This window comes from Caretta caretta, chromosome 13 (assembly GCF_965140235.1).
Source record: "Caretta caretta isolate rCarCar2 chromosome 13, rCarCar1.hap1, whole genome shotgun sequence".
Taxonomy (NCBI): domain Eukaryota; kingdom Metazoa; phylum Chordata; order Testudines; family Cheloniidae; genus Caretta; species Caretta caretta.
Genome location: NC_134218.1, coordinates 23115146 through 23143089, shown reverse-complemented (window position 1 = coordinate 23143089; position 27944 = coordinate 23115146). Strand labels below are relative to the sequence as shown.

The window sequence follows — 27944 nt, the reverse complement described above, 5'->3', positions numbered from 1 at the left end:
TGAGAACTAGCTGTTGTCTACACTGGACTTTTGTCGGTAAAACGTTTGTCGTTCAGGGGTGTGAAAAAATCACTCACCAGTGTGAACAGCGCTTTGTCAGTGGGAGAGCTCTCCTGTCAACAAAGCTACTGCCGCTCATTGGGGGTGGATGTGTTTTGTCATCAGGAGAGCTCTCTCCTGCTGACAAAGAATGGCTACACTGCCCCTTTTAGTGGCACAGCTGTATCAGCACAGATGTGTCGCTAAAAGGTGCATAGTGTAGGCATAGCCCTAAACAATGTCTGCATCGTGCTCTGAACAGAAGTGTTAAGCATTGCTGTTCTCTGAGCAGAGCACAGAGGTCCTGTTGCTCATGTGTGTACATTGCAGGGTTATTTCCCTAATCTCTCCCTTTTTGATAAAGGGGTTGCAGGGAGGAAAGTGACTAGTCCAAACTGGGCACCTTCCTGCTTGTACTGTTGCTCTGGGAATAGCCAGTGTTGCAATCTCTCCTCTCTGCAGGGTCAAAGATTGTTATTGGCCTATTAGCCTCATGAGTGTTCTGTATTTTACAGCTCTGGTTTCCCTTAATGATCACGTCCTCTGCCGAGGAACATGATGGGATACAAGTAGCTGGTGCGTCTCTGCCCCTAGGGAGGAAGTTGTTATGAACCTGCTAGCTCAGTGACATGTGGCTGGGAAGAGCATAAGGCTACAGAAGCTAAAAAACTAAACCACAGCAAACAAGCGTAGGACATCACAACTTCAGTGTAAATGACTTGAAATGTTCCCCATACTGGCCATCAGCTGATATTTGATGAGACCCTTCTGTACTTATTTTGTGGCCACTGCAGTTACCATGTGTGAGGTCAGTTCCTAAATTTTTCTCCTTTTGCAAATTTGCCCTGGTTAGATGGTTTACAAATATTTTTGGAAGCTTTCCTTTAGCAAAAGGAACCTTGCTTAAAAAACTGACAATACCTGTAGAAAGAGGTGGGATTTTAACAAACTCATCAGTAGTCCTCTTAAAATCCTGTGATGTCCTTCAGGCATACACAAACCTGTGTGAAGTACCAAAAGCTATACCTCCATCTTGCAGACCTGCCAGGACTTCCCAAAGCGATGATTGATTTTGGGTGCCTCAGCTCTTGTATCCCAAATCCGTGACTCCTGACAGAGGCCTGAATTTCAGAGCGTAGGTGCTCACACTGTCTGGAAGTTAGGCTCTTTTGCATCAGGATGGGAGCAAAAATGATCTTTTGGAAAAAATCGGCCCTAGTGCACAGTGAAACCTGCACTCAGGTATGGTGCAGTGAAATAGAATGCGAGTTCCAAACTGTTCTGAAGCAGACCTGTGCAGTTTACAATCCCAGGTACAGGAGACCTCCTATTTTATGAACCAGTTTGGATCAAGGAATTCATAAAACTGAACATCGGAAAATTACAGTGGGTCTGGGGCATAAGTCGCAGTTTGGTGCTCTGCATCACGGTCTTGTCCTTAAAACTGCTGCAAAGAGATTTCCAAGGCAATGAAGGCATCAACATGTGAAGGGTTGACATTGACATCAGTTTTGTTATGTGATTATTTTATTTCATTTTTGTCTGGAAAAATTATCCATATAGGTGGTGGTTCATATGGTTGGTGTTCATAAAACTGAGGTTCTACTGTATGGTAAAGCTTCCATTTAGAGTAAAGTTCGTGAAAAACTGTCTGTGTACGAGTGCCCTCTACTGGCTAGAATCAGGCAGCACAATGTTATATGTGCTGTATTAACTCTCCTTTAGCTCAAGTGCCAGGGGCATGTGCTTTTGCAGCCCGTGGACCAGAGTTCTAGCCCCACTGTTGCCACGATGTTCCCAGTTGCCAGAGCACAGCATAGTGACAACCTGGAATGGGTAGGTGGCCATGGCTTTGTCTCAATCTACAATCATGTTTCTTTGTGGCCAGGAGTCGGTTAGAGCTGAGGGTGAACTATGTATCCAGGATTGGTAAACTGAAGTTCCTTTCTTCCTGTTGTTCTCGCTTGCAGTGTGTTACTTGCTGAAGAACAATATCAGCCCGGACCTGTGCAATGAAGATGGACTCACTGCCCTGCATCAGGTGAGGCCTTGAGCTACCCTCCCCATCCTAGGCTGCTTGTTACCATGTGTTCATCTTCCATGGTGTGGGCGTACCAGTGTGTCTGTGCAAGGCCATCTGTGAGTGCACCTCACAGAGACAAGGGAGGGTTCCCTTCCCACGTGTATTTAGCTTGTTTTCCCATAAAACACCTGAAGTCTTCACATGTTGCAGCATCCTGTCCTCTGGGGCTAAGCTGAGCTCAGAGCCCCTCTCCCTATGCCCCAAACTTCCATTAGGGAGGAGCTCACGCAAAACTTGGGACTTGAGGCCCAGATACAAAAAGCAGCACCTCTGCAGCTCCCCGTGAGGCTAGGCTGTCAGCTCTTAAAGGCAAGCTGACTTGACTCTCCCCCAAGGCTGAGCTACTCCCTGGTTTTGAAATGGGTTTGGTTCAATCAGTGCACTAGCTGTTTAGGTAAATTGCTGCAGCCTTCTTGTGTGGAGACTCATACATTGATTGAAGGCACTGTGATGCTCCTCAAAGGTACCCAGCATTGTGAGGCACCTTGTCCTTGTCTATACTTGCCTGGGTCAGCTCCCTGACAGCCTCGGCCCCAAGCAGCACAAGCACTCCCCTCTCAGCCCACATGGGCTCTGCTGTCCCTCTGCAGGTAAGCAACAGACGCCCTGGAGCATCCCCTGGCATGTCCAGACACTTATCCACCAGACAATCACAGAATCACCAGGCTCGCTGTCCCTAAAAGGAACAGTACAGCACAGCTTATGAGTTCACTGTAGTCACTGATCTGCTTAGCACACAGCACTTTTTTATAGAGAAAACAAATAAAAGTTTATGGAACAAAGAGTTAAGATTCGTGCAGTGGCAAACAGAAATATTGGGAACACAGGGCTACATTCAAACACAGAGTTACATGTTAAACAAAATCCTACCGCGCATTCTCGAGTCTGAAGTCAACTAACAAGATGCCCTCTTGTCTAATAAGGTACCACTTACCCCAAAGTCCTTCTCACCGTGTTTTTCAACTGGATGGCTGTGACCCTTTTTTTCACGAGGTCAAGCCCACTGGCAGTTTTGCCTTCCCCAGTGAAGGAAAACTGGGAGTTCATCTATGCCCCAGATATACTTCCAAAAGTTTGTTGTCTTTAATCTTAAACATGATAACCCCTGCTGCTTTTGTTTTTTTCTGTAACCCCCACAACCTATTGATTAGCATTCTACTCAGACTGTCAATGGGTGTATATTGTGAACCAGACAATACTCAGTTTGCACATGACCAGCCAGAGGGAGAAGCGTCTCTTCCGACCTGGCCCGACAGAAGTATGTGGATCACCTTTTAGTGACTGCCTATCTCTCACACCTAGGGAACACAATTTTTAGTATACATATGTAAACTCCCATGTTTTCTATACATACCGCTCACAATGATTGTGCTGACCAGCATGACACAGGCTTTCATTAGAGACCTTACACGACAGTCTTTGGCATACCAGTATATAGACCCCAGACCTGGGGTATCCCTACAGCCCTTATGCAGCACCCCTGTGCCCTCTCCCAGCTGGCACGACTGGGTCTCAGGCAATTAGAGTAATTTTCCAAGCGTCCACACAGGGGACTAGGCTGAACTAAACTGCAATTTGTTAAATCAAACTGATTTTAGTTCCCTCCCCAGCTAGTAAGTCCTGGTCTCTAGCGCAGAAACACAAGAAGAATCAAACTGCTCCTGGGCTCACAGGATTTGCAGTGACTAGACGTGTCAGCAGGCAGCCTCCTGCTTGCTGCTGAGAGGGGGGACAGTGAACAGCAGTAGGGCAGCTGAGCTCGGCCTTTCCCAGTCCATGTTGTAAATGCTCTCATTGACTCTATGGCTGGAACAGGGGTTTGTCTACTAATGACTTTGGTGCTGGAGGGATGTTTGCTTTAAGAAAAGCTGTCTCTCCACCGGGTCATTGTTCTTCAGACAAAGGGGAATGTTTTCTGCTTGTGACACTGGTGGTTTCAGTACTTTCACTGCCAGCAACTGAAGTCATGCCAGGAAAACTCCACCAAGCCCATGAAAGGATCAGTCATTGTTAGAGCGGCAAAGAGTCCTGTGGCACCTTATGGACTAACAGACATATTGGAGCACGAAGTGGGTATTCACCCACGAAACCTTATGCTCCAATACGTCTGTTAGTCTATAAGGTGCCACAGGACTCTTTGCCGCTTTTACAGATCTAGACTAACATGGCTACCTCTCTGATACTTGACAGTCACTGTCAGGGCACAGTTTGGGGTTAAGGCAAGAACCATGGCATTACTGACATTATTTGAATCCCAATTGAAATATTGTGCCATGTGTAGTTACTGTGCCATTAGCAATTGTTTCTTATGGAGGATGCAGCTTGTGGTATTGTGATCACTTACAAGTAAAAATTATCTCCTCTGTTTCTGTCCCTCACCAGTGCTGCATAGACAACTTCGAAGAGATAGTCAAGCTTCTCCTCAACCACGGGGCTAATGTCAATGCAAAGGACAATGAGCTGTGGACTCCGCTGCATGCAGCAGCTACCTGTGGTCACATCAACCTGGTGAAGATCCTAATTCAGCAGTAGGTGGCCCCTGCTTCCTTTTTGTGTATCTCTCGGTGGGTCTGAATCCATGAGGTGCTGATTGCTCCTCTCTGAGCTACTGAGTGCTCACAATTTCCACTGCTGTTGGTAGGAATTGAAATCACTTGGTACCTTGAAGGATCAGGATGAAGGTGCTTGTTGGCCAGGTCAAGGCTGCACGTTGATAGGAAATGATGCTTGGGCTGGAAGAGTAGGGAAAGAACAGGAAAAAACAAGGAGAAAACAGTAAAACAGAGGGTGACCTGGATCAGTTTGCTTTGAAGGGGGCAGGCGCCTGTCTGGCCAAAGCCTCTGGATTTGGATTTCAATCTGTCACATGTGGCTTGTTGGCTGGATGTGTGTAGTTCACCTTTCCTCTATGCTTCCAGGCTTCTGCTCACAGTAGGTGGACCAGGAGCAAAGGAGCAGTAAGAGGAATAGCCAGAAAAAACAAATGACAAAGGGTAAAACTCATCTCTGTGCATAGGGTCCCCACAATGCCCTACGCACCATGCCAGTCCTTCAGCCAAGGCTAGAAACGCTGACAGAGGAAGTACAAGGTGTTCACGTAGCACAAATGCTATAGAGAGCCAAGCTGCATCACACAGGGCACTAACACTGGGCCTCCCACCCACCCCTGCCTCAAGCACTTGGGCGAGGGCCCTAATGTTTAAGCCCCTCGTGCTCTCTGCACTTGGGTGAGCAGGAGGCCCAGGGTTAGTGCGGAGCGTAGTACAGCCTAGGGGTAATCACGCTAAATTGTACTTATCTGAAGGGAGGCTAACGAGGAAGTGTCAATAACCATACAGTTGTGTCCCCAGGTGCTGTCTGTAGCATGAATACCTTGCACTTTCTGTACTGAAAGCTGTCTCTCGCCTCGGATGGCGGTTGGGCAGGCTGAGAAGAAGCCCTGTATGCTAACATGCCGCCCCTCACAAGCTGTGTCTGTCTCCCCTTTCTCTACGCCCGAGACCAGGGGTTCTCAACCTTTTTCTCTCTGAGGCCCCCCTTGACATACTATAAAATCTCCAGGGCCCAGCAGGGGTGGGGATGGCCTTAAGGCAGGGGCCTCCGTCATAGGCATAGTTTAACTTCTATTTTGGGGGGCTCAGGGCCAGTGATACTCGACCCACTTCCACATGGTGGGGTCCAGGGAGGGAGTGACCCCTCCACCCCCTGAGTCACCTCAGCAGGCCACCCAGCCTGTCTGGGTTGTGGGGGGGGAACAACCAAAAATTATAACTCAAAGGTGGGCGGCTTAGCTCAAAAAGTTTGAAAACAGCTCAGGGTGCAGGGAAGGGTTAGCTATGGACTGTGTGCAGGCATGGGGATAGCTCAGGGTTCAGGGAGGGGTTAGCTAGGGGCTGTGTGTGGGAAGGGGGGTAGCTCAGGGTGCAGAGAGGGGGTACCTGGGGCTGTGTGCACGCAGGGAGTGGCTGTGGGTGCAGGGACAGGGGTGTCTGCAGGCATGGGGGTAACTGAGGGTGCAGGGAGGGGGGTAGCTAGGGGCTGTGTGCAGGCTGGGGGGAAGCTCAGGGTACAGGGAGGGGGTAGCTGGGGCTGTGTGCACACAGAGGGTGGCTGTGGGTGCAGGGAGAGGTGTGTGTGCAGGCAGGGGGGTAGCTGACGGTGCAGGGAGGCGGGTAGCTAGGGGCTGTGTGCAGGCAAGGGGGTAGCTCAGGGTGCAGGCGGGGGTAAACTAGGGGCTATGTGCAGTCGGGTGGGTAGCTCAGGGTGCAGGGAGGGGAGTAACTAGGGGCTGTGTGCAGACGGGGGGCGGGGTAGCTCAGGCTGCAGGGAGAGGAGTAGCTGGGGCTGTGTGCAGGCAGGGGGTAGCTCCGGGTGCAGGGAGGGCATAGCCTCAGGGTGTAGGGAGAGAGTTATTAGGGGCTGTGTGCTGAGAGAGCTCCCCTGTGGTCCCTGTTCTCGCAGGGGTCTGCCAGTCACGGAGCCATGTCTCCCCACCTGGGCGGCTCTTACTGGCTACCTCTGTGCTGCTGCGGGAGCAAAGGGGGCTGGGAGCTGAGGAGCAGCTTCAACCCAGGCACCAGCAGGAGATGAGGGAACCCTGCTGCTGCCTGCTCCATGGCACCAGCCACAACAGCAGCTGCCCTGCACTGCCCGGCTCCAGCTTCCCACCTCCAACCTGGCCAGGGAGAAGGGAGAGGAGATAGCAGGGGGGAAGTGTGGAGCTACTCCCGGGACTGCCATGCTCTTGCGCTGCAGTTGGGGAGGGGGGGCGATGCCCTCCATGTCCCCAACTCCGCCCATGGGCTCAGGGCTTCTGCCCCACAGGGAACACCAGGGCTTGGCGCTCCTGGCTTCAGCCCCTCAGGGGACGTCGGGGATCGGGCTCTGGGTTTTAGTCCCCGTTGTCCTAGACTACTGCACTGCCAGGTGGGAGACTTGGGTTCAAATTTTGGCCCCTTTCTTGGGCAAAGGACTCTGTCTATAAGGAAGATAATGAAGCAATGCTTCATGACCTTGAACAAACCCGTCCATTGCTGGGAGCTTCCTGCAGTTTCCTTAGCCTATAATTAGGCTTGGAAAGATTAGATTTTTATTGGTAAATGTCAGTTTCACCATACACACACACTGACTAAAAGATGTTTCCCATCAGTAATAACTGAAATTTATAGATAGGCAAAGTGAGAAAACGCTGCTTGAGAAGTTATTAAAGTTTGATTTAAGGATATTTACTCTGTGTATTTTGACATGTGCTGTTGACAATATGTGTTTTAATAGTTATAAAGCTGTCACTTTATGAATCTTAGCATCTGCTTCATTAAATAATTGTTGTCTGACCCCCACAATTTTCCGCAACTGTGAAAATGTAAATCGATAAAAATAGAAAAAAAATCTTTAAAAAAACCATTATCTTTTGAAATAATTAAAAAATTAAAATGGAATTCAGCCAGGCATAGCTCTAATGTTTGGGGCAGCTATATATGTAGCCTCAAGGTTTGGACAAGCCCAGGGATAAAATTGGTGGGAACCTGAAAGTTTTGGGGAGGGAGGTTAAAAATGGAGTGCAGAAATAAATGAAACGTAGGAATGCATATTGCACTCCGGCTGAGACCTGCAACATCCTTTCTTGTGAAAGGATGTAGCATGAGGGATAACAAGCAAGCATGGTCAGACTGGGGAGGTGGGAGCATCTGTTCTGGTCCATCCCATTCGGGGGGTGCAGGGTGCCCTCTGTTGACTCAGACACTGGCAAACCAATACCGTAGTAACACTGCACCATGGTCCATGTTCAGAAGATGAGTTGTCAATTGTATCTTTCTAAGGATGAGGGATGACAGGTTTTCTGCAGTTGGCATAGTGTGGGGTTTTTGTGATCAAAGAAAGCTTCTGCAACAGGTGTCTCAGATCAAAGGATTTGCTTCGACACTGCATCACAAGGCTTTGGTGTCTGAACAGAGAACCCAGAGACCACCAAAGGTAGCAGCTTCCAAAGGATGTCAAGTCCTATGCTCTGTTAGTTGCTTAAATTAACTCTAATACATTGCAAGTGTAAATTATATTATAATTTGCTCTGCTGATGTGAAAGAAAAATGAACAAGAATAAAAATGCTGGTGGATGCTGTCTGCCTTCTTTTAAAGGCTGTAACTATCACAGATCAAGCCTTAGCTATGTTATAATATAAAATACACAACCAGACTTCATAGAGGTTGAACACCGACAGGGATTACCCTGTTAGATCAGAATAGTATTCCATTTCCTTGGGTATTCAGCCTCCGACAGCAACCACTATAAGATCCAGAGGAAGATGCAAGAAACCCTGTAATGGGCAAGAGACAAAAATCTGCCCAGAGAGGAATTTACTAGTTTAGTCCACACCTACATTCCCAGTAACCCTCTTGGCACTCAGAACTTTTCAGTGAGGACCAGCCAGCCAAGTGTCCACTGACTAAGGATTTGTTAATGGCTTGGTGCGGTGTTCCAGAATGAGGTGCCAGTGGCTCATTGTGAGATGTTGCTTCTGGCACCGATGGGTCGTTGGCCTGTTCCTTCCTAAAAGCGCAGGAGAGGCTGCTGCGGACATGCACAGCCCAGATCCACTAGTCCCAAATCCCGTAGAGGAGGCTCAGTGTGCTATGAATACATCTACTCCAGGACAGGTACCTCCCCATGTCAATCCTTCATAGGTCCCATGGACACCGCCTTGTATATCTTTGTGTCTGTCCAATCCTGGAGGTATTTGGGCACCAAATATGAGACATTACTATTAAAACCCCAGCTTGGTCTTCAGAGGACTCATCCCAGCTGCCATGACCTGTCGGATATTGTCTGTTATAGGGCAGCATCTGAGCTTCCCTTCCCTTCTATATATATTGGTGCCACTTCCTCATGATGGACTTTCTCTTTGTAGTGGGGCAGACTTGCTGGCAGTAAATGCAGATGGAAATATGCCATATGATCTCTGTGAAGATGAGCAGACCCTCGATGTCATTGAGACCTGCATGGCATACCAGGGTAAGGAAGAGTGGGAATACTCAAAATACATTGGAAGTGGGTTAATAAAGTATTGAATCATGTTTTTGTGTTCTTCGGCGCTTGGTACTCCTGTTGAGGAAAGTAGAAGTCACTGCACTGCATTTCTTCTTGGCAGCTGTTGGAAGCCAGACTTTCATGGGCCTAATCTATAAAGTCCTGCATAGTAACCCACGGTAAAGGACTCTATCCAGCTACCAATCCTCTGATCCATACAGCCCCCCTTAACGGGGATCATTATCACAGAACCCGTGCTGTGAAGGGACTCATCTGAAAAGACAACCTTAGATTTTGAGAGAGAGAGAGAGAGCTGCTTTGGGGGAGTTTAAAATCTGAACCTGGATCTGAGTTTAGCTCTTCGCTCTGGACAGGCTAGCTAGTTTACCTTTCCCCAGCCAGAGCTTAGGCTCAGAGGGGCACTAAACCATTAAAGACCCCAGCCTAGAGAAGAAGGAAGATGAACAAGCAGCAGTGGCTAGAGGGCTCTCTGACAGAGAGAAGACTACAGGGACTGCCTGTCTCTCCCAAGCCAGGGTCAGGCCTGGATTGAGTGGAACTTACTCACACCTTGCAAGGAGAGAACAATGTTTAGACAAGACCCAGGTGCACAGGCCTTTTGTTTTGGTTTATCCCTTTGCGCTGTACCTTTGGGTGAATAAATAATGCTTTCTTTTGAAGAAGCTGTCTGTGGGTCACTTTAATCAGCTACTCGTCACAGACTCCTGGTGGAAAAGGACTTACAGGTGCCAGATATAGCTGGGCCTGACTCGTGATCATGGTTTCGGGAAATGGAGGCTGCAGCCCAGTGATGCAGTCTAAGAATGCTGAGCTGCATGATTCCATCCCGAGAGGTGCGGTGCACTGTCACCGGAGGGGTGCATTCAAGAGGGACTAAGTGTCTTAAGCATAGCTTACCAGGTAACCATGATTGGCCTATCCTAGTTGCTAAAGCTGTGGGTGAGGAACACTTGCTTGGCATCTGCCTATCTACTAAGGTCTGTTTTGGCGCCCATCACTATAGAATCTCTCAGTACAGTACTTGCATTCTGTCCTCACTATGCCTGGCTCGAGCCACTGCTATTACCCCTTCAGTTTTCATAAGCTGGTTCTCAGATTGTAGCATCATCTGTTCATGTATTCCCTACTCATTTAAACACAGAGCCCTCTGTTGCTACCATTGAAGTCAGTGGGAGTCTGGTTGCTGAGTTTGATGGGAGCAGAACTGGGCTGGGGTTCTCACCTGTCTGTCAGAAGGGTATATGCTGTACGGATTATGTATTCCCCCATTTTCCTATCTATAAAAGGGGGAATAAGGACAGCCCAGGGAATTATAGACTGCCCAGCTGAATTTCAGAACCCAGAAAGATAATGGAACAAATAATCAAACAGTTAATTTGTAAGCACCTAGAAGATAATAAGGTGATAAGTAACAGTCAACATGGATTTGTCAAGAACAAAGCATGTCAAACCAACCTAATATCCTTCTTTGACAGGGTAACAAGCCTTGTGGATGGGGGGAAGCAGCAGATGTGATATAGCTCGACTTTAGTGAGGTTTCTGTTTCTATCTCATGTGACCTTCTCATAAACAAACTAGGGATATATAGCCTAGACAAACCTACTATCAGGTGGGTGCACAACTGGTCGGAAAACAGTACTCAAGAGAGTAGTTGTCAGTGGTTCACAGTCATGCTGGAAGGACGTATTGAGTGGGGTCCCTCAGGGATCTGTCCTGGGTCTCGCATTGACAGTACAATTATAAAGCTTGTGCATGATACTGAGCTGGCTGTGATTGCAAGCTTTGGAGGACAGGATGAGAATTCAAAATGATCTTGACAAATTGGAGAAATGGTCTGAAATAATGAGGATGAAATTCATTAAGGACAAATGCAAAGTACTACTCTTAGGAAGAAATAATCACTTGCACAAATACAAAATGGGACATGACTGCCTAGGAAGGAGTACTTAAGAAGAGAATCCGGGGGATTTATAAAGGGATCACAAACTAAATATCAGTCAACAATGTGATACTGTTGCAAATAAAAGCAAACATCATTCTAGGATGTATTAGCAGGAGACTTGTAAGCAACACATGAAAATTAGTTCTTCCACTCTACTCAGCACTGATAAGGCCTGAATTGAAGTACTGTGCCTTGTTCTGGGCACCACACTTTGGGAAAGATGTGGAGAAACTGGAGAAATCCAGAGGAGAGCAACAAAAATTATTAAAGGTCTAGAAAATGTGACCTACGAGGAAAGATCGAAAAAATTAGATTTGTTTAGTCTGGAGAAAAGACTGAGGGGAAACATTATAACAGTCTTCAGGAAATAAAAGGTTGTTATAAAGAGAGTGATATATTGTTCTCCTTAACCACTGAGGACAGGATGAGAAGCAATGAGCTTAACTAAATCTCTCTTGCTGCAATTTTAGACATTAGGAAAAAATTCCTAAGTGTAAAGGTAGTTAAGCACTGGAACGAATAACCGAGGGAAGTTGTGGAATCTCCATCACTGAAGGATTTTAAGAACAGGTTAGACGTACACCTGTTAGGGATGGTCTAGATAATACTTAGTCCTGCCTCACTGCAGAGGACTGAACTAGACGACCTATCAAGACCCCTTCCAGTCCTACATTTCTATGATTTCTTACCCTTCCAGAGCTGCAATTTTTCTCCCTTGCCAAGTCCCTTCCCTGTGTAACATACACATAAGCAGTGACTGTCCTATGGCAAATAGCAGGGTGGATGAAATAGCCCTTAAGTTCCCTCTGAGAATGGGGGCCTGCTTCCTGAGCACAGAGAGGGGAGTCCCCCTGTCAACCATGCAGCACATAATTACCTTCTGTATAGATGGCCAAGATGGTCCCTTCCATTAGGCTTGCTGGAAATGTGGGTCAGGAATGAGGCTACCTCTGAAAGGGGAAGTGCCTCAGCTCAAACTTGCTTCTAGCATGCAAAGGATTAAAGAAACAGTGGTTACACCATCAGTCCTCAACCTGTGCAGCTAGCTGCCTGTGAGCCACGAGGGTTTGATAGCCTTTCATCTTTCTGAAGCACAGAAGCTGAGTTTCTGTGCGGGGGGCTTAAAATTGAGCTCCTGTTTTCTCTGCACAGGCATTAAAGTCTCTGGCCCTTGTCCCCAGGGTAGGATTTTGGTGGAATATCATTCTCACGCCATTAGGAGCACTATTAACCTGGCTGTGCTTTGTAGGTACTGAACGGATAGAGTAAGCTAAGTGTTCTGACTGATGCTCAGCATGCAGATATGATCAGACAAGGAATTTGAACCCAATTATTGCTGTTATTTACTGGGTCAGGAGAGGAAAAGAACATTTCCATTTCCTTTTCTCCCTGTTAACTACAGGCATCACACAGGAAAAAATCAATGAGATGCGGGCTGCCCCGGAGCAGGCCATGATCTCTGACATCCGAGGTCTGATTGCAGCAGGACAAGACCTGAACAGGACAGATATTCAAGGTGCTACATTGGTGAGCAGAATTGCTACAGTATCCACCCTCATCCGTCCCTGCAATCTGTGTGAATTCTAGGAGGCTGTCGGTGGTCTGTGTCCTTTGTTAATCTCCAAAGACAAGTACAGTGTGAGGAGGTAGAAGGCTAGTGGTTTCTATTTTAGGTCATCTCCTTTGAGCAACAAACGGTATCCATGAGTAAAGACTTTTTGCAATTCAGGGCCTGATCTCACTCCCACTGGAGTTAATGGCCAACTGATCTGTAGGAATTGCCGTAAGAGATCAGATCACTAGCCTACCTTGTCCAGTATTCTGTCTCTGATAGCAGTCCAGTACCAGCTGCTTCAAAAGAAGTCCCACAATGAAAGTCCTGTACACTTCAATGGAAGCATGAACTTTGGAAAAGTCTTTGGGCAGGCTGAGTAAAACAATTCAGTTGTTCTATTATCACTCCTAATCCCATTAGCATCTGATCTGACTTCTACTGAAGTGAGAATAAAAATCCTCATTGACTTTAGTGGAATCAGGTGCAACGGAAGGATCTGACCCCATATCTTTTTGGTTGCCCCAAAGGAGTCTGTTTGGCCTCTCACTTAAACTTTCCAAAAAAACTAGAGTGCCCTAGTAATATTGTTTTTTAAGTGTAGTGTATTGTAGCCTGTGTGGCTGTGATTTTGGTAACTTGACATTTGAGTTCAGAGGTATCTGACAAGGCTTTGGTACCTACTGGCCCACCGACAGCAATTCTGGGCCCCAGGACAGAACAGTCAATGGGCCCCTTAGAAAGTGATGGCTGAGGTTTGATTTATGCAGGGCGGGCTGGAGCCGGGCCCCACGCTGCTGCTGGCCTGTCGTGGCGTTGCCACGTGAGTGCAGAGCTGGACCGCATGCGGGCTGGTGCACACATGCACAAGCCACGGACACCGTCCACCTGACATTTGGGCAGTGCTGCACCTGTGCTGGCTGGTGCCCAGCGAGCTGCTGGCTGCGCTACTGGGTGTGCTCTTCTGGCACCGCCAGGGCTTCCACATGCCCACCTGGCTGCCTTCGCCGCCACTGGTACTGCCCCACACGCGCCTAGGAGCCCTGCGGCCCACCCAGGCGATTTGAAAGGGCCCTGGGAATCCTGTCTGCCATTACCGCGGCAGCGGCTGGGGGCCTCCGGTTCCTTTTAAATCGCCCAGGCCCCTGGGCAGTTGTCCCCTTTGCCTGCCCTGCCCTCTCCGTCAGCGGGCCTGGGTATCTAGGTTACCTGATGTCATTACACAAGTTGCCAAACCATGGCAGTGTAATGAAGTCTCCAACTCTAAAACATTGTCAGTGGAATTCAGAAATCTTTCCTGTATCATTAGTTACAAAATCTGAGGAGGGCAGGCTCTCTAAATAAGACTCTGGTGGCAGTAATCTTTCATGGGGCTTACATTTTCACGGCATTCTGAGGTTTCTCCTTTTAACTAATTTTCAATTCTTTGAACATCCTGTTTGATTATTCCATTAGCATCACCCAACTCTGGCTTGTTGGGCAATTCTAAAATCTCTGTCTTATCATACCAGCACAGTGGAACTGTTATAATTTTGATAGCTTGCCCCCTGAGGATCAAGCCTGCTTTTACCTTTCAGGCTATTCCTTGTGAAAGTCAAGAATTTCTCACTCACATGCAGCCCCTTGTTGGCCTCAATAAGATATGACCACTGATGCAAAGCCTATAAGAAATGAGCTAGCTCATGATGGTTTGAGGGGAAGATGAGATTTGGCACTCGATATATTTTATAATAGGGTGAGGGGATGCAAATGTTTTTGTATATCCGATTGTGTATTCCTTTCACCCCCACCTTCGTATGTTGCTGTTTTAGACTGTGACCTCCCTGAGACAGGGACTGTCTGCCTATGTGTTAGAACAGTGCCTAGCACAATGGGGCCCTGCTCTCAATATTAATGACCACCAGCTTTGAAACACTATTGCAGCTGCCTTTTGTTACCTGACAGCCACAAACTTCTAGTCTAGGATGCATGACAGCAATGGCTCATTTTCGTAGGGTGGTGCAGGCAACTAGCATTTCTTTTAGAAAAGCATTCAATTTTAGTACAAAAATAACTCTTACGTGGATGATAGGATATCAAAAGGGCAAATTGAGCGTCAGACCTCCCTGCTTTGAGAGTGTCCCTTAAATTACACACAAGAGAACACAAAGAAGTCTATAGAGAAGACAACTGGTATAATTTCATTTCTGTGGCATGATCCACATTCCTTCTCCATTATGGAATGTGCAGAAAGGAGTAGAAGTTCTCTTTCCCCGTACAACACCACTTGAAATGGAATTATCTCTGTGGGGGAAGGACTGCTGCCGACTTGTATACAGTAAATTGCAAAACAGAGCACAGAGCAGGAAGACGGTATGTTTTGATCAAGGATACAGCAGCAGACACTATGAAGAAAAACTCCCAAAAGAGACCTAAATGTCCTCACGGAGTAGGAAAGATCCTGTGATTAAGGTTGCATCTGAAGGACATTCAGATGCAGTTTGTGCTCTTTGTATCAGACGTTGGAGTCCAAAATCTGAAATGCAGATTCCCTGAATTGCAAGCAGTCAGGGATTTAGATGTCTAAGTCACTTAAATTGTGAGCGCAAGTAACAGCATGTGCAAAACTGTGGCCACAAAAATGGAAGCGTGGCTACGGCCAGGCTGAAAACTTGGTCCTAGAGATCCATTCCCGAGCATCTCAGAAGAATGTCCTCTTCCCCCATTGTCATGGAATGTGCAGAGTGCCCTTTAGCTGTGATCCTCCATCCCAGAGCAGGCTGCATTGTGGGGGTGCTGCATGCTTATAGTTTGTGAAGCACTGTGGAACCTTTTGAGATAAAAATGCAAAATGTTGGGGGGGGAGGTGTTTAACTCCTGACCACAGACACCTGCCACATTGCACCTAGCATCACAGTACCTTACATTTCTCTCTCCATAAATAGTTACAGATGGTGATATCATTTTGTTTTGACATGTGTGAAAAAGCACTTACATGTTAAAAACCCTTGGAGGACATTTCTTAGATCAGCCCAAAGACCTTCAGTGGCAGAAATTTCCCTAAACACATTGATGACACTCCAGGGTCCAAACAGACTCCCCTAGAAGTTGGTGCAGTGTCTTGTCATTCACTTCAATGGGCACTGAACAGCACTGCTGTTTTTTCTTGGTCTAAACTCAGACACTGCAGTGGCATCACCTGGGTTACTTGGTGAAGAAGGAAGTTCATGAGCCTTAAACAGCAATTCATACTCTCTGTTCCTGGTCTCTTAGCTGCACATAGCTGGGGCTAATGGCTACCTGCATGCAGCTGAGATGCTTCTCGACCATGGAGCACAGCTAGACATCCAGGACTGGGATGGATGGGAACCTCTCCATGCTGCTGCCTTCTGGGGACAGGTAAAGATTTTTGTTGAAAGTCTATTTTGTGTGGCTGGCTCACCTCAGAGGGAGGCTGGGGCACATTTCAAAGCAGAGGACAAGTGCTCTGGCCAGAGTGCACGCTCCCTTTGTCTGCAAAACCCAGGTGCTCTGTGGGTACAAGCAGAGCAAGTGTATGGTGTGGGCACAAGAAGTCCAAACAAGTGCCAATAAAGCCTTAATAATGCCAAGATTTGCTCCCCCTCCCCTCCACACACTTACACCATCCAATATTTTGAATAGGGCATGTATTGGAAAACTACTGTTTAGGATGGTTTTCGAATGCTATGAAATGTCATTGGCACTGTTTCTTGTATCCCTCCACCTGTAGAGCCGGAGTCCTAGTTACCAGCTGCGCAGGGCTCAGAAAGCCCTAAAAAAGACCTAAAATAGCTTTTTAGACATCCACATGTTACGGCTTTAAAGTCTGATACCTCAGGCTCTCCCAAGGGTAGAAATGAGTGCAGGTCCCACTGATAAGCAGGGAATCTCACTGTGCCAGCGTTGGAGGGTTGGAGTGTGTTCTCTGCCTGTACATGTACATACAAGGAATTGATTTGTTCCTAGTATTTTCCCCTCCAACTCCCACATCTCATGGATCCCTATCTGCTAGTACTGTTCCTTAGGATATGCGTGCCAGAGACCATTGCCGATGGACACACTGCCATCCTGGCAAGTAGACATGGAGTGGATTTACTCCCAATTGTGGGGTCCCCGCCCATGGGCTGGATGCATTGGGCGGGTGGGGGGGAAGTATCTAAACTCAGAGTCTCCCTAAGACCCTGGTGATTCTAAGCGAGCAGCTTTCCCTGGGAGAGCTGGTGGGAAATCTCCCAGTGGTTGAGCTGGTAGGAACTGTGCTTAGTCTCTTGCGTGGAGAACACTCATACACCCACCAGCACAGCTGGAGATCCTGGTGTCAGTGGATCACGCACGCCACTGTTCCATAGCTTGCTTGGTCCCTTAGATCACATGCAGTTACTGATTGCCTAAACCAGGGCTGTGAATATTGCTTTATTTCCCTTGCTGCAGATGCAGATGGCAGAGTTGCTGGTGTCCCATGGGGCCAGCCTGAGTGCCAGGACGGCCTTTGATGAGATGCCAATAGGTGAGTTCAAATTCTCTCCTTTGTAAGGGTATTTCTAATCTTGGCTAAATCCCTGGGATTTCTCCAAACAGCACAAAGCAACCAGGGAGTCTCTGAGCCTGCTGGAGTTCAGGGCTGAAATTTTTAAAAGTGTGATTTTTTTTTCAAGTGACTTAAAAGCATACGTCCCATTGAAAGTCAATGGGACTTAAGAGTGTAAGTGCCTTTCAGTCACTTCAGTGCTTTTGAAAATGTTACCTTTGCTCCTGAAGCATCCGCCTCTCCTCCATACACCCCTGCCCACATGGCCTCCCCGTCTCCAGCTCCCCCTCCACCTGTCCGCTGCAGAACTGTGAATGGTTTGCTGCTTTTCAGGTCTTCTGCATCTACTCTGTGCAGCCCAAAGAATGTGGTTTTTATTACCCTGGTTTGATGTGGCCAGATTCCAAGCCAGTTTGGTGTGGAGTGGGAAGGGGGGAGATAGGGAAGTCTGATACCTCGATTTCCAATCTCCATTTCTAAGAGTCCTATCCCCAGCTGCTGACCTCCTGTCATTGTGTGTCCACGGGAACAGGAATTGGTTAAATACAGAAATTCTCAAAAGGCTTCTTCCCTTCCCCATAGACCTCCATTTGATTCCAAGAGTCATCCTACATTTCTAGAATATCAAAATATAAAGCAATGGTCAAAACATCTCTTCCCCTTTGTGATGTGAGGTACGATGCACTGCACAGAAGAGAGGGATAGAGTCAGTCTCTCTGGCCAATGCAGAGCTAAAATCCACAGAATATTCTCCAGCGCTTTTTTCCAGTCTTGTTTTAGGTGCCCCAGACAATGCTGCTTCCACTAATTGCCTTAGGGATTGGCTTTCCTGTTCTGCTTAAATTTTCCTTCTCAATTCTATTCCATTATCTCTACCAAACTGTGAAGACCAAGAAGGCACAGCTTTGTGGGTGGCGCAGGAGAGTCTAATTATGGTAGTTCTCATACGTGCTCCCTCTAGCCCCCATACCCCCTGTTCCATTCAGCTGAGTGTATTACATTAGTACAGCCCTGCTCATGGCTTGGTTTGGTTTGTGTGTGCCTTAGACTTGTGTGAAGAAGAGGAGTTCAAAGTGTTACTGTTGGAGCTGAAACATAAGCATGATGTGATCATGAAATCTCAGATGAGGCATAAGTCCTCCCTCAGCAGGAGAACCTCCAGCACGGGAAGCCGAGGGTGAGTGCGAAACTGATCTTCCCGCAGATCATGCCACACACTAGACTGGAGAGCACCCTTGCAGTCCCAAACCTGAAAGCAGACTACCCAGTATGCAGCGTAATCAGATACAAAGCTGTCTGCTCTGAAGTTCAGTGGACTCTCCAAAAGGCTGAAACTGGGCCAATTGTTCAGTGAGCTTTTTTTTGGAGATTGTGCTGCTTCTAGAAAAGTAGGCTCCATGATGCAGTGCATCAGACACTGCTGGAAAACGTAGCAGGTGATAGGGGAGTTTCCCACCTCCTAAATTACTGGTATTTGTTCCATCATTGATTAATGCTTTGAAAAGATCTTTTCTTGCATGATAGCTCTAATGACTGGAGATGTGGGGAAAAGTGGAGGTATAGCAATAGGTAACATAAGGACAGAACCCTGATACTCTTCTGCAAATTGACTGAACACACAGTCTATCTAGAATATTCTTTTTCTGTATGAATTTAGAGTAGCAGTTCTCAAGCTATGGCCTGCAGAACTCCACTGGACCAGTCCACAGGTCCTCTCCTAGAACAAAACTAATGGATAAAGCTCCAGGGGAGGCTGGGTGGAAAGCTGTCCACTAGCAGAACTGTATGTGAGATCTCATCTTCTGAGCCCAAATCCTCTTTGAAAAATTCCTTTACCATTTCTATGCTTCCCTTTCCTCCCTGTAATGTGAGAGTTAGGGACCTTTTCTACCTCACATGGGTGCTCTGAGGCTTAATTCATGTTTGTAATGTGCTCCTAGACACTGATGGAAGATGCTGTAAAGTGCAAGGAGGATATGAAGGAGCTCCCTCACTGCCCCATCTTGCTAAAGTCTCTGCTCCCTGCTTCTCTCCTTCAGGAAGGTGGTGAGGAGGGCAAGTCTTTCGGACCGAACCAACCTTTACAGGAAGGAGTATGAAAAGGAGGCCATTGTCTGGCAGCAAATGGGAGCAACGGAAGAACAGAGAAACTCAGGCTATGCTGGAGAAATCATGGAGGCTCGATCTGACCAAGAGAACACAGATCCAGTAAGGAACCAAACTCATGTTCTACTTTCCTATCAAAATTCATAAAGAGGCTGAAACCAGAGATGTGAATGGGCATGTTGATTATCAGTACTTGGACACTATGGTGATGGGTGTTGTGTGAGAACCTAGATTATCTTAAAGACAATGTTAAGGGCACACATTTAAATACAAGGCCAGATTCTGGTTCCAGCTACACTGGTGTAAATCAGGAGTACTGCTCTAGAAGTGAAAGGAATGATGTGGGATTCACAACAAAATAAATGAGGCCAGAATCTGACCCCAAAAGACAGGCAATTGCAAAAACTCATGTTCTCATATAATTGTGTGTATTTTTATGTGCATTTAATAGACATTATGTAGCTGCAATGTGGATGGGCCAATGTTTCTAGAAGAACTTGATCTTGCACTCTCTGGTTATCTTTATTTAATTCAGTTACCATCATGTTGAACTAACATAAGGTGGGGTTTTGGTTTTTTTTGCATTTAATTGCCTTGTTTTTTAAAAGGAAAGCCAACGTGGAACTGTCCTTCTATGTTAATATTTAACTGGTCCCAGTTAGGATTTGAAGTTCACACATTAATGAAATAATAGGGCTGGGGGACAGGTAATTTCACCCCTTTGCTGCTACTCTTTGGCTGCAGGAATGGATTAAAAGAGACCAGCCTGGACTCGAAAGCTGTGGAAGGGATGGCTTGTACACTGGGAGCTGCTTCTCTTTAATGTTTTCTCATTACAGAATTCAGAGCTGGAGAAGTCTATGCTCCTTCCTGAGTTAGCAACCAAAAGCACACAGAGTGACCCTCAGTCCTCCCTCCAGAATGGACTCAGGACACCGGCCAGTAGTTACCAGTACTCGGTTTCCAACGGGGACATCTGGAAAATGCACACAGCTCCAGACTGTAATACAAGTCAAGCGCTGCCCTACAGCAGCCCCGGTGTCCCTGACTCTCAGCAAATCTGGTGTGGCTACAAGGATCGCAGTCATCAAACACTTTCTGAACTGAAGCGGCAGCGGGCTGCAGCTAAGCTGCTTAACCACCCCTTCCTCAGCACCCACTTTGGCACCAGCGTGAGTGGGGTAGTTGAGAATGGGGGCGAGGCCAAGGAGCACCTGATTGATTCCAGGACTTCTCCCTACAGCTCCAATGGGACATCGGTTTATTACACAGCATCCAGTGGCGATCCCCCTCTCTTGAAATTCAAAGCTCCCATGGATGAAATGGAGGAGAAAGTGCACGGGTGCTGCAGGATTTCCTAGTGTCATCCATATCTCGCCTCAGAGGAGACTAAAAGTGGGTGACCAGGTTAGCTTTATAATTGTGGATGGGCTGTTTCCATCTCCACATGGGGAGAACTCAGTTTAGTTACATAGGACCTGATGGTGCCAGCCTCATTCATCTTGAATAGTACCTTACCTGGCCAGTAACCCCACTGCAATCAAATGAGTAAGGCTGGCAGAGTGAGGCCCATAGTGGAGAAATGAAGTACACGTCCTCACGTGCAGTAAAAAAAAGCTATCCCACTCTGCCTCACGGCAGTGTTATGAAAGGGACAGTGGGGGGCTCTCCACTCTAAATCATGAAGGGTCTTTGAAAGACAAAACCATCTGAATTAGAGTCCTCCCTTTCTGAGCCTCCTGCTGGGAGCCACCCAGCTTCTGGAATGCGACACACTGGGCCTGCCTCTCACTCGTGGATGTGATAGGTGTATCCCTCAAGAATGTTTGGTCAGACCCCTGCCTTTGTGCAAACAGCCCAGGAGTTGCAAGTGCAGACTTTGAAACTTCGGTGTATTTTGTTTGCTTACACAAAGGTGAAGCTGGGCACATCCCCAGTGCGTGTACTTCGGGAAGTTGTGTGATGCCTGCATTGTGGCAGCTGACTGTCAAAAGCTGCAAACCAGTTTGTGGGCTACTGTAATTGAAAGCAGGGGCTGTGCAGCGCCATTGGGTTTGAAGCAGAACTCCTGATGGAAATCCAGTAGAATAAACTCCGGCAATAAAATGCTGACTGACAGGGTCAGTAATGGGATAAGAACAAATTACTTGTATTACTAAGACCCTTAGATTAGTGAAATCCATTCATTTTTAACAATCTTGCCTTCCCTGTTGGTGCTGCTTTTTACTCTCTATGCTTCACTCAGCTTAAAAACTAGAATGGTCTCTGTTGCTGTCTGTCTCTGCTGCACTAGCAGAGTGCTATTGTATTTGGGTTGCCAGAACCGCAGGGCTCTGTTTAAATTAGGAAGGAAGGGGAAAGAAATACCTGCTTCCAGTAAAAATGGCATGGAAATATTTCCAGCCTCACTAGGTTTTAACACTCTTGTGTGTGAACCTGTGTTCTTGGGGCTAAGCTGCTCGAGCATCTAAATGTGTCAGTGCTAAATCATTGCTTTTGGTTGTTGAGCATCACAGTAGGATGGAAATTTTTTTACATTTTTTCCCAGCATTCCAGTGTTTTTTCAGACCCTATGCTGGGGTCACCAGCAGCAGTACGGTAGCTGCCAGCAAAAGGCTCAGAAATAGCTATCTTGTATGAGAGAGAAAGTGGCTTCTTCACTGAGCAAAAGCCAGCATGCAGCAATGAAGTTTGGAGAGGTCTAGTGAAGTGCTGTTGGATAGGAAGCCGGCAGCATGTGTTAACTGTGTGCCAGGCTGCGTTTGAGGAATCTGTGGCTTGGTGTAACAAGGGGTGTGCGATTGGCAGGCCACTTTCTGCAATTGCCCTTCAGGGAGCAAAACCCTCACCTGAATGGTAGGAGCAAGGAGACAGCACCTACCAGCAGAGCATCAGCTCTAGGGAATTGGACACGACAGTCCAGAATAAACAGGCAAAATCTTCACAAAATATTTTAAGTTGCATCTACAATATATTTGTCTGCACAAAGGGGCCATTGCACACAGTCTGCATCTGTGAATGTTTGTCTTATAGGTGCAGCGTAGGCCCCAAACTTGAAAAACGCAGGATTGTTTGGGTTCCTGATGCCACCCTGAGCCATCACTGGGTAGAATCCTGCTTACAGCACTGTAGCTGTGCTCCAGCTAAGCATCTGCCATAGACCATGGAACTTCCATGCATCTTCCTCTCTTTTCAGCTGCTATTTGAGAGCAATACTGTATTCCCTTCTGGTAAGGGACTTTAAATCTGGTAAGGGACTTTAAGTCTGGTAAGGGACTTTCTCTTCTCTGACTCCTCCCCACCTATCCTTTCAACCGTGTATGGCTTGGAAAACAGGAGACACTGGCCTAAAGATGAGGCAGCATGTTAGTGAAGCCATCCCACAACTAGAAACATTGTTCCATCTCTACAAGGGAGATTAGCAGTGTGTTAGTGAGACATGTGTGGTGTTACAATGAACAGGGGCTTTTTGACAGTGGTGGGATCCAGAGTTGCACTATCCTTATATGAGGGAAAGGAAGCAAGAGGGAGCTCCACTAGGTACAAGCAGCATATCAAGTTGTCTGGAGGGCTTACACACTCCTTGCTTTGTTTCCTTCAGAGTTGAATTTGATGTCGCACTTTTTTGCATGGAGCCTGTGTCTGCAGTGCCATATCCAGTGGCATAGGGATTTGGGCCCATCTCGCCCTCTGCTGGAGAAGGCAGGACATTGCACATTATAGTATCTGCACCCCCCAGGCAGGGGAGATGGGCATCTGTTACCACAAGGAAGGTGCCAGGGTGTATTGGCAGGTGTTGGAGCTTCCTCTCAGGCTGACGCTTTAGTCTTTTGGACTCTGACAGTCCACTTATCCTTCCTTCCCATTTTCTCCCTAAATGAAGGGAATTTTGGCATAGGGGATAGAAAGTCAGGTCAGATTTCAGAAGGTCTGTTACAGCGAAGGCATCTTTTCCTAATGTATTTAATAACATACCCAGTCACTCCTCCCCATTATCCCAGGGATCCTGCCTGACACTCCTGCCCCATTTTCAAGGGGCTGACCTGCTATTCCTGTTCCATTTCCTGATGCCCTGCCTGCCTTGGCACTCCACTGCTGCATTGTTTGAACTTGTATGATAACCTTAGAGGGTGTTTGTTTTTTTTTTATTGGGCCATCAGGGAGCTTAGCTCCTATTCTCCCAACTTAAAGGAGTTGAGCAGATAATTGAAGAGTCCTGTGCAGCTAACTCTGTTGGAGGGTGTATGTAGGTCTGGTGGTGTCATATGGTTACCCAGAGTTCCAGGGAATGGAACACATCAAGTTTTCTGAGACAGTCTTAACAACTTTAGCCTCGATATCATGGAATGAAGATGTTCCCCTTTTACTAGGGAATGTCCTTTTCCCATTACCCCCACAGGAATGAGAATCGCTGGAGCAGAATTATCCTGGTGCTGCTGCACATCAGTTGCAGCCGATGCTAAGCTTTGAACAGCTGTGAGCTGTATTCCCAGTGATAGATGATATCAGGTCATGGCCTGTTCCTTCTCACTCACACCAGCCATAAATCAGAAGTGACTCCAATGAAGTCCGATTACACTGGTGAAAGTGAGAGGAGTATTGGGCTTTACATCTCATTCCAGCCAATAGAAAGCAGACACTTGAATGCGATGGAATTATATAGTTTGGGGCTTGCTTTCGTTGACAGTGGTTAGTTACTACACTAAAGCAGTGTGAATCCAGCGTAATGTAGACAAATAGCTCTGATGCATCAATATGACATCTCTGATTAACATAATCTCCAGGATTTCATTATTCCAGCTAATGTTGTGATGTCTAACTAAGCAACAATGGCTTTACTATTGGGGATGTGGAAGAGATGCTACATGCGCTAGGTTGCACAGATATTCCCTTAATTGGACTGCTGTAACATTGCAACCATAAAATTGGCCTTAGAGCTGCTTAATGTGGCTGTTATGGCTCTGGGGCTGTAAATATAACCTTGGTGATAACTTGTAATTTATCTCCAATTTATCTCAGAATGGAGAAGAGCCAGAAACTAGTGAATGCTCCAGGAGCTGCACCAGGCAGTGATGAGCTTTACCTACCATTGGTGCATGTAGGGATTTGGGAATGGGATAGTCAGTCTAGGGTCCTTTCCATGGCTCCTTAAGGATGTGAATCAATTTGACAGCTTGGGATAAATTTTCAAACAAGGGCATAAGTGACTTGTTGGCTGGAATGCCCAGAGGGCCATGGGACACCAGCAGGGATACATGGGCAGGGCGTAGACAACTTCAACATGTGTGTGAAGTGATGATAGTAAGCACCGAATGGATATCTCGGAGCACAAAATGGGGACTTAATCCACCGGCAGGTATTTATTTGGTAGATGCAAATGCAGGTTTTCACGGGTAGGATAGGTGCACAGGCACTTCTGTAGATATATTGCAAGTGCCCTCCTTTAAGAATATAGTCCTTATTCATTTTTTAAAAGCACTATAGCTACAATCCTGTAATATCTAGCACTTGGGGGCCATTCCAGAAGGATGCTTTGATTATTTTGTGGCGTACAATAGCTGACACTCAGCTACTTTGTTGGAGATTTTAGTGCCACTAAAAAGTTGAGAATAGAAACCATCTCAGGATTTGCATGTCTAGCACTTAGGTTAGTAGAAATTTTTTCTTCTCTTTTAGCATTCTGTTCTTGGCCCAACCATTCAAACTCTGTTCCCCCTAAAGCCTACACAGCTGTCTAGCCCTGCCTCTTTGGTACAATCCTCTCCTTCATGCATGTTCCCTGTAGGCAAGGGCAGCCTGGCTCTATTAAAATCTGAGTATCAGTGGGGAAGCCGGTCAGACTCTAGCTTTCTTAGACATGAGCCCAGGGTGTAAATTTCAGATCCACCTTTCCCCAAGCTTTTGAGGAGGTTGATCCAGCTATCATCCAGTTATTAGTTACCACACCCTGAGAGTTGTGTATGGGCACAACCTTACTGCATGCAAGCCTTCATGATATACTGGGGCCCTAGGGTTGCTAGCAAGCTAATGAAGAGTTGGAGGGAGCTCCAACTGCCATGCTAAAGGACCTTCTTCAGATGCATAATAGTGCCTGGGAGCAGTCTCTGCCAGCTCTTGATCCAGCCCAGCAATATGCATAGCAATAGGCTATTAATTGTTAGAGATGGGCTTGAACTATAAAGTTAGGTTCTCATTTCAGACCTAGATCCAAACTTTCCCCTTCAAGATGTTGAAATTTCTTGTCCCATTTGAGCTCTTAGAGCAAGGCCTCAGTATGGACCTGGATCTGAATTTCTTCCACAGTTTTGAGCCTAGTGTTCTAGCTTGGGCTCTGATGAGATGTTACACAGGGCAGAGCCTCCCCTGTGTTAGGGAAGGAAGGGGATAGTGGTCACAGGGAGAGTTCCGGTAAATAGCAATAATGAGACAGGGCAATACCCAATGGGTATGATGAATTCTGTTAATGCAAAGTGGCTTTTCGCTGATAAGTTTGTAGGTAGATGTGAGCATTTATAATCCCCTAAATTGCATTGAGCCTCATTCTTAGCACACTTCACCTTGATGTTGGGCATCTGTTCTCGCAGCCTTCTGTGTTGAAACACTATCGGTCATATACTGAAATAGGAATAGTCCACTGGGGGAAGCCCTAGAACTATTCTTTAAAAGATCTCAGTGGCTTAATTGGGGTCAGCCTGCCTCGAGGTGTTCTCCCTGTCTATGGGTATATCTATGTATTACCAAGCTAGCTAAAAATAGCTAAGTGCACGTGGCTACTAGAATGCGGCTACTCTGTACAGCTGGCTTCAACTGTTTTGACAAAATGGCTTTTCAAAGGAAAATCTTCTTTTTTTCAAATGTTCACTTCCTATGAAATTTTTCAATTTGAATTGCAGAGTTTTGTTTTGCTTCTTTTGTTCCCCCATCTCTCTTCTCTGCTTTTCGAGTGAGAGGAGAGGGAATCTTCCCTCCCACCCAAAATTGTATTTGAATTGAAATAAAACAGATTTTCAGCAGTCCTGTGATACCTGGAATAAAAGCATAATGAGTTCTAGTTGTGTTAGTTTGGGGCTATGGTTGAAGTTATACTCAGGCCTGGCATACACCTGAGTTTCAGCTCTGGCTCCTGTCCACTGGCCATGACTTGATTCCAACATCAAGTCTGGTGCCAGCATTAAAATCTTTATTCTTTCTCTAGCTTTGATGTCCTGGTGCAAACATTATGAGCACTACATGTTCTTCCTAAAGTATTATCTTACTAGTAACTGGCTGATTTATAAATGAAAACTTGTGTAAGGTGAAAACTCCAGGTTAGCTTTGTTCTTCTCGGGTCATAAGGGTACACAATGAGATCCAAGTCCGTGTGTATTTTAACAGATGGTGTTGGCACATCACATTCTGTCCACAAAAAATGTTTCATTGTTGTACAGTAAGTGCCCAAACACAATGGCAGTATTATGAGCTGTAGTCCATTACTACACGACACTGTAATTTTTCTAAGGCTGTAAAGTGGGGTTTGGAGTTACTGAGCAGTTTCCAGGCCTGATCCTGCTGTCTTCATGCAGGTAAAGCTGCAAGTGTATAGTTGCCTACACAGGAAGAGTATGCTTGGATTCTTTACGGGTGCATCTGCTACTGCAAACTTACAGCTTGTAATTCTCCGCTGTTGCAGTTCTATTGGTGGTAGCAATGGTGGAAGGTCTAGAAAGAAGAGTCAGGCATTTAAGTTATCTGGTGTTCAGTCCCATGCCTGAGCCCAGTCTATACTCCAGCCTCCACCTGAGCCAGTGGAGAACAGGTTTTCAAATAGCCAGTGTGGATACACCCTTAGTTGAGCCTTATCTGACTTCTCAGCATCTAGACTGCAATTTTGTCGTTTTTTCCAGGAGAAGGAAGCAGTAAACCAACTTCAGTGGCATTTGTAGGCCTGGTACAGCTAGGTTCGGCTGCTGCATATCCAGGACATATCAAAAGGATGCCCAGCCGTCTGCAATAATTCATGACTCCATTGAGCTGTAGTAAATGATGTACAAATAAAACTTGACAAAATGTATTTTATGTGAAAAAATAATGTAAGAGAACTGTATATTGTATTAGCAGCTTTGTGTATAAAAATGGCATTTTGGCAATCAGAGTAATATATTTAAAACTTTTTAAAAAAGGATATTTGATATTGTATGGAATTAACTTCATATTGCTACTGTAAGTATGAAAAGATGGTTTCTTAACATGTTGAAGCAATGCATTAAATATCAAACTGTACGTAAATCTCATGCCAACAGGATATGTATGACAGTATTAGCATCTGACTTCTCAGTGTCTTTAATAGAATGATTGAATTTTTTAATTTAAAAAATATATTAAATTTCTTTTGATAATACCAGGAACTGCAGATGGGGTCTTTATTTACTGGCTTAATATGTTTGAAATCTATGGCATCTGATTTTTAATATAACAATGTACCACCACTGCGTGGACTGTACCTAAATGTGTTTCCTCCTCTGATGCAGCCATGGGCTTTGCCAACATAATGTGTCTGGAAGAGCTAGGCAGGTGGATAAAATGCAGTGATCTTAAATCAACCGATGATTAACAGAAGTGTGAGGTCTTAGGATGATGGGAATTGACTAGTGTTCAAGCCCATGGCCTGGT

General features: G+C 46.3%; 1 protein-coding gene across 1 annotated transcript in view; it reads left to right on the top strand.

The window, feature by feature from the left end:
• The window catches only part of PPP1R16B (protein phosphatase 1 regulatory subunit 16B), a 102623-nt gene extending 74944 nt beyond the window's left edge, over window positions 1-27679 (top strand). The window contains exons 3-11 of the mRNA XM_048820868.2: window positions 2010-2080; window positions 4505-4650; window positions 9028-9131; window positions 12512-12636; window positions 15914-16039; window positions 17093-17168; window positions 18237-18366; window positions 19229-19397; window positions 20135-27679. Of these exons, the coding sequence (XP_048676825.1) occupies window positions 2010-2080; window positions 4505-4650; window positions 9028-9131; window positions 12512-12636; window positions 15914-16039; window positions 17093-17168; window positions 18237-18366; window positions 19229-19397; window positions 20135-20656 (1469 nt within the window). The 3' untranslated portion in view covers window positions 20657-27679. The remainder of the gene's footprint in view (window positions 1-2009; window positions 2081-4504; window positions 4651-9027; window positions 9132-12511; window positions 12637-15913; window positions 16040-17092; window positions 17169-18236; window positions 18367-19228; window positions 19398-20134) is intronic.
• Window positions 27680-27944: the final 265 nt, after the last annotated feature.